A 12473-nucleotide genomic window follows, 5' to 3' on the forward strand; every position below is an offset into this window, starting at 1 on the left:
ATGTCAGAAATGGGAGGAACCTTGGAAAACAGGATGTCAGAGCTGGGAAGGGTTTTAGAATATAGAATAGCAAAATTAGTAGGGATTTCAGACATAGAATGTCAGTATTGCAAGGGTCCTTTGAAGGGAAGAGAGGAATAGGCACTTATGTACCAGAACAAGGGAGTTTGGATTCAGTCAAAGGGCCACACTTGAGGACCTAGAGGGCTACACATGGCCTTGAGGCTGCAGGTTCCCCCCCCCCCCCATGCTAGGGAAAGGCAGTAAGGAGAAGGTCTCCAAGATCTCAAGATCCAAGAATTTCAGAGTTGGGAGATACCTTTCCAGCTCATCTTGACTGGCCCATATTTGGACAGAAATCCCCTCTAGGACCTCCTTGACGGGTGGTCATTCAGGCTTTACTTAAGGAGCTTGAGGGATGGAGAGCCCATTACTTCCCAGGACACTTTGGAAAGTTGACATCAAGCCTAAATGTGTTCTTGTGTAGCTTCCCCTCCTTGGCCCTAATTCTGCCCTTTAGGGCTATGAAGGACAAATCAGATCCCTCTTCCCTTTGATCCCCTTTCAGATCCTTGAAAATGCCTTTTACATTCCTGCTTAAGTCTCCTCTCCCCTAAGTTAAGTATCCCACCCCAGCTGATTTTCACACGGCAGGATCTCAAGGACCTTCCTCCCGGACAAGGAAGGAAATGGAAGTGCAAAGGCACCAAATATCAGTATCATAGGGTCAGCCCTTCCCAAGAGAAGCTTAGAATCTCATCATCTGCTTTCTGATTCATTTAACTAGGACTCTGGGACTGGGTTTTTGAGAGGTCAACAGGGATATCCTGTTTCCTCTGCTCCAGGAATAAGAGAGAATTAGATCAAAGGGAGATCTGGTCCAGCCACACTAGGATAGATGGGGGCATACTGGGGCAAAAAGAAAAACCACACAGGTCAAACTGAAACCTAATGGCTCTATTCTCCTCTCTCCACCCCAAATCAGGACTTTACTGGATACGGACACTCTGTGAAAATCTTGGAATTGAACAGACAAGAGTCTTTCAGGGACCTGTACATCTGCCCTAAGAATAGTTGGAGGCAAGAAAGAAGAGCATATGTGGAATCCGAGAACCCAGGCATCCCACAACCATCAGGGATGGAGGACCATGAGACTGAGGAGGAGAGTGAAGAGGGAGAGTCTGAGGACATGGATGACAGTGGAACCTTTGAACCTTACTTTGGAATTCCTTCCTTAAAGGGCCTGCCGACTAGAGTGGGGGAAGCGGAGACAAAGGCACAGAGTTTGGAATCTACAGGGTCCCTGATACATCAACCGGGGTATGGTTTCTCCCCAGTTATGGACACTTCAGACAGTGGAAATGAGTTTGACTCTTTCTGGGGAGAATCAGGTAGTGTTAGCTGTTTGATCGAGGATGACATCTGTGGGGATGGCCCATCTCTGCCATCACCCACGTTCTTGAAGGAGTCAAAAGTTGTAGAAGAGCCTTCAGAAGATAGTTCGTCTTCCAGGGCCTCCCCAGTGCCCTTGGACCCCTCCTCACCTGGGCTGATGATCCTCCCTGAGAAACCCTTGGCTTCTCTGAAGACATTGATAATTACCACGGACGGGTCTGAGGATGAGGGGGACTGGTTTATGGAGGGGGAAGAGGAGGAGGAGGAGGAGGAGAAGGAGGAAATGGGCGGTGTCAGCGAGGTGGAGGGCCTTTGGAGTAATTACTCCAAGAGGCCTAAGGTCACAGATTACCAGCACATACACTATAGGTTTCACTGAGTGAGTTATCACTCTCTTTAGCTGCCAAAATACCTACCTCTCAGTCTAGGTCTACTTCAGGATTTCTTTCAGCTTCTCCAAGCTCCTGAGGGGCCACTAGATACTTCAAGATACTTCAAAGATGACTTCTTCAGTATTTGTGGGATAACCAGACTGCTTCTGGAACCCACCCTGGAAAATGATTTTTCAGTTGTTTTGAGTGGTAAGGTAACCATCCAAATGGACCTAACAAATCCCCACAATGCCCCCAACTTGCTGTGTGTTCTTGGCAAGACCTCTGTAGGTCTCAATTTCCTCATCTGTAAAATGAAGGGGGTTGACCTTGATGACCTCTAAGGTCCCTTCCAGATTTAGATTTAAGAGCTATGATCTGGTGCCCAGGATTTAGAGCTGAAAGGAAACTTCTATGACCATTTAGTCCAATCTTCTCACTTAACAGAGAAGGAAACAAGTTCACGGAAACCTCATGTTGTAGAGAAAAGAGATCTGGACTTGGAGTCAGAACACCAAAGTTCCAGTCACCAGGCATTTGTACCTGACTAGTGTGAGGTCCTAGGCAAATCATCCTTTGAGTCTCAGTTTCCTTATTGGCAGAACTCAATTTATTTTGACAAATATTCAAGGGTTTACTTTTTTTTTTTAAAGTACTGTATTACAAAGTACTTTTACAAAGTACAAGGTACCAGAGATACAAAAACAAAAATGAACGTCTCAGACCTCAAAGAGTTTCCATTCTGATGGGGGATACGTACAACACATATGGCAAGCATATTCGTGCTCATGGCAAGTGGGGCCTGAGCTGTGATTTGGAGGAATCTAAGAATTCTAAGAAGCAGAGGAAGGAGCATGATGACAGCGAAGACCATTCACCACTGGAGCACAGGCCACATCAGAATGACTTTTGCACTCAACATAGTGAGGAAAGTGCTTTGTAAACCTTGAATGCCCTATAGAAATGTGAAGGACTCTTAGTGCTCTTGGGAATTTTTATTTGTTTACTTTTTTAAAAATATATTTATTATTTATTTTTAACTTTCTTTAATTTTTAAATTTTGAGTTTCAGATTCTCCCCCTCCCACCTCCACCTCTCCCCCACCCACTGAGAAGGCAAACAATATATCAGTTGTACATGTAAAAATCATGCAAAACACATTTCTATATTAGCCATATTGCAAAAAAAAAAAGAAAGAAGGAAGAAGGAAGGAAGGAAGGAAGAGAAGAGAAAGGAAGGAAGGGAGGGAGAGAAAGGAAGGAAGAGAGGGAGAGAAAGAGAGGGAGAGAGACAGAGAGACAGAAAATTATACTTCAATTTACACTCAGAGATCTTTGGTTCTCTCTGGAGGTATATGGCATTTTGATTTTTCATCATGAGTCATTTAGAATTGTCTTGGATCATCGTATTGATCAGAGTAGCCGGACCTTTCACTGTTGATCCTTATTACCACATTGCTGTTACTGTGCACAATGATCCTCTGGTTCTTCTCACTTTATGCTGCATCAGTTCATATAGATCTTGCCAAGTTTTTCTGAAACAAAAATGCTACATAAATGCTAGCTATTATTATTATTATTATTACCCTCACAGCAACCTTCTGAGGTAAGTGCTACAGGGATTATTATTACCATTTTATTGATGAGGGAAAAAAGGCTGAAAGAAATTCAGTGACTTGGTCACATGGTTAGTTAGTGTCTGAGGCAGGATTTGAACCCAAGTCTTCCTGACTGTAAGTGTAGCACCGCACCTACCATATAGATATGTGAGCATGTGGGCCTATGAATATAGTGCAGTGGGGATTTTTTTTTAATTTTAAGTTTAAAAGTCTGGATTTGACTCCCAGCTGTACTATTCCTTCTTCTGTGTCTTTGGGTCAGTTGCTTACTCCCCCTGCCTCAGTTTTCTCATCTGTAAAATCAGCAAGTTGTCCCACATGGCCTCCAAAGGCCCTTCCAACTCTAAAACTTGTTCTTGGTAGAGTAGGCCACACCTGCCTCTTGGGACCCACCTGGCAAGCTCCCGGTGGTTTCCCGTTCCGCTATATTAACGTACTCTGCTAAAGATATGAGGGTGGAAATCAGAGAGGCCTGGGCAGACAAAGGATGGGACTTGAGCAGATGAGCCCCAGCCCTAAAGATGACTTTTTAAAAACAAAAGGCACAGCCTGGTGCCCGAGCCCACTGTTCTCATCATTGGTACATTGGAAGAAATCAGTTTATACACCTGTTTGAATCCTCGGTTATGTTCTGTGGAAATACGTTTTTAAGAGTCAAGTCCTGAAAGCCCAAAGAACTCTCTCATGTTCAGTGCCGTGGAGTATCCTCCTGCGATCTCCTTTACACAGGAGCTCTGTGGCCTACCGCCTCCCTCCCCCAAGCCAGGTCACCCACGACGGTCAGCCGCAGCCCACTGCCTGATGGGCTGCTCGCGAGCCGCGACTAAGGTTTACATCATCGCAACACGAACCAGCACCGTGGCATAAATCGCGTCCAGCGGTTCACTCGTAGCAACCCATGACTGCTACCAAAGGTGTCTGGGCTCCACTTCCAGCAGCAGCTCCTGTGCAGGTGCTGAGTACTCTGGGGAAATGATCCCCCGCCATCCTGGTCTTCCCAAATCAGACCCAGGCCACTGGGGGGCAAGCTTCTTCTTCCGCAAGTTGAGTCATCCATTCATGATAACTGTATTGGAATCCCTGGAGCGCTCAGGAACTCATGGCACGATCACCTGTGACCTAGCTCTGGAGGCCATGAGGAAGTGGCGGGTCAGCAAGCCCAGCAAGACCAGCCCTGGGCCTTCTGCATGAGTAGCAGCACCCTCCTTGCTGCCCCCCCCTTCTAAAGTGTGCTGGGCATCAGAACCTATTTCCCCCTCACCCCCTTCCCTCTCCAACCCATTCCCTTAGAATAGACAGGCTGCTTAAGTGTAAAAGTAGTTGTGGTGTGTGTGGGTTTTGTTTTTTTTTTTTAAGGAAAACAAAAGCGAAACACCAAAAAAAAGTAAAAGAAACCACACTGTTATTGTTTGTTTTTTTACTATCTGAATCACCTATGTGCTTTACAGCAGCCTCAGTAACTTGTTTACTTTGTACTCAACAGAAACTAATAAACTTTGAGCAGCCTTTAAGAAAAAAAAAAAAAAGAGTCAAGTCCTAATAGTGAGTTCCAAGTCATTTACCACCTGTTTCAAATGTTGGGAAGGATACCAGCTGCTCAGGGACAGTTTGGACTAGAGCAGGGGTCTAACCTGAGGTCTGTGACCTTTTGAAAAAAAATTTTGATAACTTTATTTTACTATAATTGATTAATTATTATTTTATTGTTTAATTTATTCATTTTAATTATTTATATAAAACATAATTTAGTTATATATTAACTATTATTGTTAATATATAATTGGTCTGATATTTAATATGTAACATAATTGACATAATTTCCTTTGTAACACTGTATTTTAGCTTATGCATTTAAAAACATGGTCCTGAAAAGGGGTCCCTACTCTTCAGCAAACTGCCCAAGGAGTGCAGGACACACAAAAGGATAAGAATCCTTGGACTGGGGGGATCTCTTGGGTACTTTCCAACTTGTCCCCTCTAATGCTCAAAATTTTCATCTGTAAAATGGGTATTTTAGCATCATTCTATTTCATGGTACTATTGTGAAGACAGTACTTTGTAAACCTTAAAATAGTATGTATATATAGATATATATACATATATATGTGGGTGTGTGGGTGTGTATGTGTGTATTATATATATATATATATATATATATATATATATATATATATTATTAGAGTTCTAACATTCTTTATTCTAAGGGCCCTTCCAGCCCTGATATTCTGTGTTCTAAGGCCCCTCCCAGATCTGACATTCTGGGTTCTAAGACCCCTCCCAGCTCTGACATTCTATGTTCTAAAGACCCTTTCAGCTCCTGATATTCTCTGCTTTAAAGCTTCTAGCACTGACAGCCTATATTCTAAGATATGTTCCAGCTCTGATATTCTGTGTTCTCAGATGTCTTCCAAATTTCACATTCTACAGTTGCATATTTGTATGATGTAGGCTAGAATTGTCAGCAACTAAGTTACTATGAATTTTTTAAAGTAGTCTCTGAGAGATGCCAGTTTGTAAAAGAAAAATTCATCCTAAAATAGATCTATTTGACTTCTGGGAATTTCTTCAGTCACTAACCAAAAATGGGCTGAAATAATTGTGAGGGGAAGAAAGAACTTTACCTCCAAGCTGCAAGAAATTATTCCTAAAGTTCCGAAGGTTAGAGAAAAATAAATTGAAGGTCTCTACTTAGGGTCATTGAGAAAACAGGGGAAGAATTAAGATCTGTTCTAATCCTGAAGCAACATTTCGCTGGATTCAGAGTTGAAAGGCATGGATTCAAATCTCAGTTCTGCCCCTTGCTGCTTTTATGACCCTGGACAAGTCACTCAACCTCTCTGGGCCTTAGTTTCCTCCTTCGTAAAATGACGAGATTGGGCCAGTTGATTCCATGGTCCCTTCCATGAGCTTATAAAAATTCATAACTGTTAAAGGTTAGTGAGAAAGAGCCTGACTTGTACCCCGGTGTACCTATAGTACCTATGTACCTATCGTTCTTGTTCTAAGCTGTTTGGGATATTTTGTTATAATATTATGGTAATGCTAGCAAATCATCATGTCTAACTGCTTGAATAAAGAGTTATATTTTTATAACAAAACATTATTTGAGTAGAAAATGCACTTTCATTTTTCAGATGAAACCTGTCTCTTGGGGTTGGCCAAGCAGGGGTGGGGAACCTGGATTTGTTCTGTGAAGTTTGGATTCAGTCAAAGGGCCACACTTGAGGACCTAGAAAGTCACAAGTAGCCTCGAAGCCGCAGGTTTCACAACCCTGGCTCTAGTCCCTGCAGTCTGCCTAGTGGCAGATTACCAAACTGGGGCACTCGGGATGTCCAGGGAAGACTAGTAGCTCTGGTACGAGGGTTGCTGAGCCCTTTTCACGGCTGTTCATCCCCTTTTGATGTCCACCTGTCACCCAACTCTTAGTTGTGGCTCTAAGAAGCTGTAGCATACCCAGCTTCCCTCCCACATAAAATGGTCTCAACTGCTGGGCTAAATCAGGTTGAAGGTAAGCGACAGGCCACAAACCCTTTGATGAACTAAGGGGATGTCTACCCCAAGCATAAGACTTTCCCCTGGTGGAACGGGTGGATGAGAACAATTCCTTCCGATGATCATGAAAGCGGTGGAAGCAAATGCTGTGGAGCGCTTAGAGCTTGGTCAGACATTGAAGATGCCAACGTCATCCACTTTATCCTACCTTCGACCATCATCCTGACTTTTGTATTGCCACTGGACTTTAAGGACCCTGGAAGAGACTTTGTTCAACTCTGCCTCACTTAAATCCAATTTATGCACAAACCAAAAGACATCACCCATCCCATTTTACTATTTGTGATGTCATTTTGGCCCTCTCCAAGTACGGAGGATGATGATGATGATGATGATGATAACGACAAATTGTAGGCCCAGTTAGGAGGAGGAAATCCAACCACTTGTGGTTGGCTAGCCTTGACAGTCCACAAGTAGGAAATGTCAGTTCTCACCCCAACCTGTGAACAGTATTTGGGTTTCAATATAGGCCCAACTGCCTCTCACGTGTAAAGCTCTGTTTCTTCCTTAGTATTTGGAACAGTCTTCTTCCGTCTTCAGCCCAATTGTCAGAATGTGGCAGGAGCCAAATTCCCTTCTTGCTTCCTGGGGGCAGGGGAGGGGGGAGAGAGAAGATGGAAGGGAGAGAACCTGGGCAGGAGCCTTTAATGCCAATGCTTTTGCTCTGCTGAGTATTACAATTTATGCCGTATGTATCATTTGTACATCATTGTTTGCGTCGTCTCCCACATTAGACTATGAGCTCCTTAAGGGCAGAGACTGTCTTTTGTCTTTCTTTATATCCCCAATGCTTAGCACAGTACCTAGCACACAGTAGGCATTTGCTAAAAGCTTGTTGACTTACTGTCAGCAATGTCTGCCCTTAAATGCTTCACCAAGAATCCATCCAGACCTTCTTTCCCCAGGTTCTCTTAGCATCTTAAAGTGCTCCACGCACCACTCTGGCTAACCATTTCTCATGATCACCTCCGTCTCCACTCACAACTTCTCCTTCACTTTGTCCTTCTCACTGTATGCAAGTGATCATAGGTAACTTGCAGCAGCCCATAGGTGCCCAGCATATGTTACCATTTTTACTTGCAGAATAAATTCATTGCTGGAAAAATGAATTCAACAAGTCTTTACTGGGCGCCTAATATGACCCTGTAGTAGAAACCATAAGCTTGGGAACTTCTTGACCATGACAGTTGCAAACCTATTGCATAAGAGGAAGATGGTAACATCCATAGAACCTTCTTCTCTGGTTCAACTAAATTCAGCAAACATTGTCACAAAAGCATAATGCTAATGATAGTAACATGGATAATACTATTAGTCATGGCAGTGTGGCATAGTAACTACTGAGCAGAACTCAGAGTCAAACAGACCTGAGTACAAGCCTGGCCTCTGACACATTCTGGTTTGTATTCCCAGGCAAGTTAGCCCCCTTCACTGCTCTAAGCATGTCTAAGACTAAAAGTGAGAGAAGACTTGCTGATCTGTGCCAATGGAGAGAGTTTCCACACTGGGAATTTCTCATGCCAATGAAATCAAAGATCTAAATGATTCTGCCAAAAATATATTTGTATGTATTTATATTACATATATAGGAAATATACATCATTTATTAATTTATATCATGTAGATGACTGACCAAATTGTTATTGTTATTGTGGGTTCAGCATAATAATAGCAACACACAACAGAGAGGCTGTGTGTTGTAATGAGTGGAAACAATACTGGCCTTAATGTCAGGAAATCTCTATTTGCATCCTGCTTTGCATACTTCCTTAATTTTCCAAGTCTCTGTTTTCCCATCTGCAAAATGAAGATAGTGGTTCCAGTACTAGAATCTCAGAATCTCAGAGTTGAGAGAGACCTTATTGGTCATCCAATCAAATCTGCCATTCCCCCCCCCAAAAAAAATCCCCCCACAACATGGACAATTGGACATGAAGCCCTTACTTGAAGACTTCCCCTGATGGGGGATCCACTAACTCTGGAGGTAGCCCATTCCACATCACTTGCCTCATGGTTAATAGCTGTGTCATCAAGTCACTTAAGATATAATTATTATTACTTAAAGTCACTTAAGATAATAAAATTATAATTAATAATAATAATTACTTGCCACCACTATCCCCTCCCCAGTCTGGACCTGAAGAAGCTAGGAGGCACAGTGGATAGAGTACTGGGTCTGGAGTAGAAAAATTTGAGTTCAAACATGGCCTCAGACACTTACTAGCTGTGTGATCCTGGGAAAGTCACTTAACTCCTGTTTGCCTCAGTTTCCACAACTATAAAGTAGAGATAATAATAACACCAGCCTCTTAGATTTAATTGTATTTATAAATAATTGTTAATAACATCAAAACAAATCATTGTTACATATTGCCTTTGGGATCAAGAAGCTTAGAAGGGAAAGAAGCCCTCTAAACAGTAGAAGAAACATAAGGATAAGTGGTCCTATCGTGGGTGCCATTAGAAGACCATTTTCGATGATTTTGCCATTCCTTTTCAGTGATTGCTTCCCCTCTTCCATACAGTAGTGCAGACATTCTAGAGATGAGGGTTGTGGGTGGTAGAAGGCTAACTAAAATTGGAATCATAAAATTGGACCTGAGCTCAAATTCTACCATTTACTACCTGTGTGACCTTGGGCAGTCATGATGTATTTCCTAGGTGTAAGACTTGGAGTCAGGAAGACTTGGGTTCAAATCCTGCCTCTGATACTTACTAGTTGTGTGACTCTGGACAAGTCACCTGATTTTCTTCATCCATAAAATGAGAGAGTTGGACTAGATGACTTCCAAGTTCCCTTCCGGCTCTAAGACTTAGGATCCCATCACCTCCCTGGACCTCAGTCTCTTCATCTCTAAAATAAAATGGTTAGACCAGATGGCCACTAAGGTTTCTTCCAACTCTAGGTCTGTATCCTATGTTGCTAGGCTCCATTCCATCTTTCATGCCCATCTCCCAAGCTGGTCTCTTTCCCCTTGTTGAGGACTCTTCTTGTTTCTAGGAGACAGACAGAAGCCATTTCTTCCTGCTCCCTCTGCTTATCTCCTGGCCTGGACTAACTGTAGAGAAGGGAAAAAACATTTTTCCATTAGTTCCCTCCACTGGTCCTCTTGACTGAGCTACCTAACTGACTAAGAGGACCATACCCTGAAGCCACACCCCTAGTGATGTTAATGATCCACCTGAACTCATTCCTCAATGAATAAACTCTCACCTAGTCACATCCTCTATACCCCAATGATTCTAAATGTCAGATTGTGGTTATTCAAACCCTGTTCTCCTTCCCCCACCGTCCACTCCGTTGTGTCCATCCCTCATCAAACCAGTCCGCCCACCATGTCCCACTCTAAAGCTACCCGCTCCTTCCACTGTGCTCTCTGTAATGCTTGCTCTGTAGGTAACAAACTCACTTTCTTTTTTTAATAATATTTTCTTCCAACTACATATAAAGACAATTTGTAATACTCACTTTTTTTTCAATTTTGAGTTCCAAATTTTCTCACTCCTTCTCTTACCTCACCTCTCCCTGAGACAGTAAGCAATTTTATATAGGTTATACATGTGCAATCATGCAAAATGTATTTCCATATTAGTCATGTTGTGAAAGAAGACACAGACCAAAAGGAGGAAAAAAAAACATGAAAAAAAATAAATCAAAAGATAACATGCTTTGATCTGCATTCAGAGTCTGCATGCAGATGCAGACTCTGAATCAATTCTTTCTCTGGAGGTGGATAGCATTTTTCATCATGAGTCTCTTGGAGTTGTCTCAGATTATCATATTGCTGAGAAGAGCTAAGTTACTCACAGCTGATCATCGTATAATTGCTGTTACTGTGTACAATGTTCTCCTGGTTTTGCTCACTTGACTTTGCATCAATTCTTGTAAGTCTTTCCAGATTTTTCTAAAATCATCCTGCTCATCTTTTCTAATAGCACAATAGTTTTCCATTACAATTATATACCACAACTTGCTCAGCCATTCCCCAATTGATGGGCATCCCCTCAATTTCCAATTCTTTGCCAACACAAAAAGAGCTGCTATAAATATTTTTGTACAAATAGATCCTTTTCCCTTTTTTGGATCTCTTTGGGATATAGACCTACTAGTGGTATTGTGGATTATAACTCTCTGGGCATAGTTCCAAATTGCTCTCCAGAATGGTTGGATCAGTTCACAACTCCACCGATGTTACATTAGTTTGCCAATTTTCCCAAATCCCCTCCCACATTTATCATTTTCCTTTTCTGTCATATTAGCCAATCTGATAGGTATGAGATGGTACTTCAGAGTTGTTTTAATTTGCATTTCTCTAATTAAAAGTGATGTAGAACATTTGTTTATATGTCTATATGTGGCCTTGATTTTTTCAACTGCAAACTGCATGTTTATATCATTTGACCATTTACCAATTTGGGAATGACTTATATTCTTATAAATTTGACTCAGTTCTCTATATATTTAAGAAATGAGTGGACAGCTTAGAACACAATGTGTAGTGTTTTTATATAGGCTTTCTTGAAATGGAAATGTATTGCTTTATATTTTGAATCCTCTCTTCTGATCTGCTGTGCACATGATAATGTTTATTTTTTTTCTTATTTTGTATTTAAGTTTTAGTATTTAAATTTGTTTCTTTTTTCCTTTTCTTATGCATTTAAGTTTAAATAAAAAAGTTTACAAAAAAAAGAAAAGAGGTCTTTATCAGAGACACTTGCTATAAAAATTGTTTCCCACTTGTCTGCTTTCCTTCTAATCTTGGTTGCATTGGTTCCGTTTGTCCCAAAACACTTTAATTTAATACAATGAAAATTATCCATTTTACATCTTGTAATGTTCTCTATTGTTTGGTCATAAATTCTTCCCTTTCTTCATAGATCTGATGAGTAAACTATCCCTTGCTCTCCTAATTTCCTTGTGGTATCAGCCTTTATGTCTAAATCATGTATTCATCTTGACCTTATCTTGGTATATGGTGCAAGATGTTGGTCTATACCTAGTTTCTGCCATACTATTTTCCAGTTTTCTCATCAGTTTTTGTCAAATAATAAGTTCTTGTCCCAAAAGCTAGGGTCTTTCTAACTCCCCTATTGCTGTCAAGGCTACCACCATCCTCCCAGTCTCCCAGGCTTGTAACCTAGGTATTAACCTTGACTCCTCATGCTCCCTTGCCCCACCCCCATATTTAATATTTTGCCAAGGCCTGTCAATTTTACCTTTGCAATATCTCCCAATATGATCCTTTCTCTCCTCTGATGCTGCCACCACTCTAATTCATGCCCTTTTTGCCCCATGCCTGGATTGTTGCAATTACCTGCTGGCTGCTATCTTTGCCTTAAGTCTTGGCTTACTCCAGTCCATCTTCCACTCAGCCATCCAAGTGATCTTTTTTGTTTGTTTGTTTGTTTGTTTTTTTGGGAGGTAAGGCAATTGGGGTTAAATGACTTGCCCAGGGTCACACAGCTAGTAAGTGTCAAGTGTCTGGTCTGAGACCGGATTTGAACTCAGGTCCTCCTGACTCCAGGGCCAGTGCTC

At 41.8% G+C, this 12473-nt stretch overlaps 1 protein-coding gene across 3 annotated transcripts in view; it reads left to right on the top strand.

The window, feature by feature from the left end:
• The window catches only part of IFNLR1 (interferon lambda receptor 1), a 15647-nt gene extending 12828 nt beyond the window's left edge, over positions 1–2819 (top strand). For all 3 annotated transcript variants that reach the window (XM_027841341.1, XM_027841343.1, XM_027841342.1), the window contains one exon: positions 986–2819. In XM_027841341.1, coding sequence (XP_027697142.1) covers positions 986–1774 — 789 coding nt within the window. In that variant the 3' untranslated portion in view covers positions 1775–2819. The remainder of the gene's footprint in view (positions 1–985) is intronic.
• Positions 2820–12473: the final 9654 nt, after the last annotated feature.

Source organism: Vombatus ursinus, unplaced genomic scaffold (assembly GCF_900497805.2).
Source record: "Vombatus ursinus unplaced genomic scaffold, bare-nosed wombat genome assembly UNPS02014859.1, whole genome shotgun sequence".
Taxonomy (NCBI): domain Eukaryota; kingdom Metazoa; phylum Chordata; class Mammalia; order Diprotodontia; family Vombatidae; genus Vombatus; species Vombatus ursinus.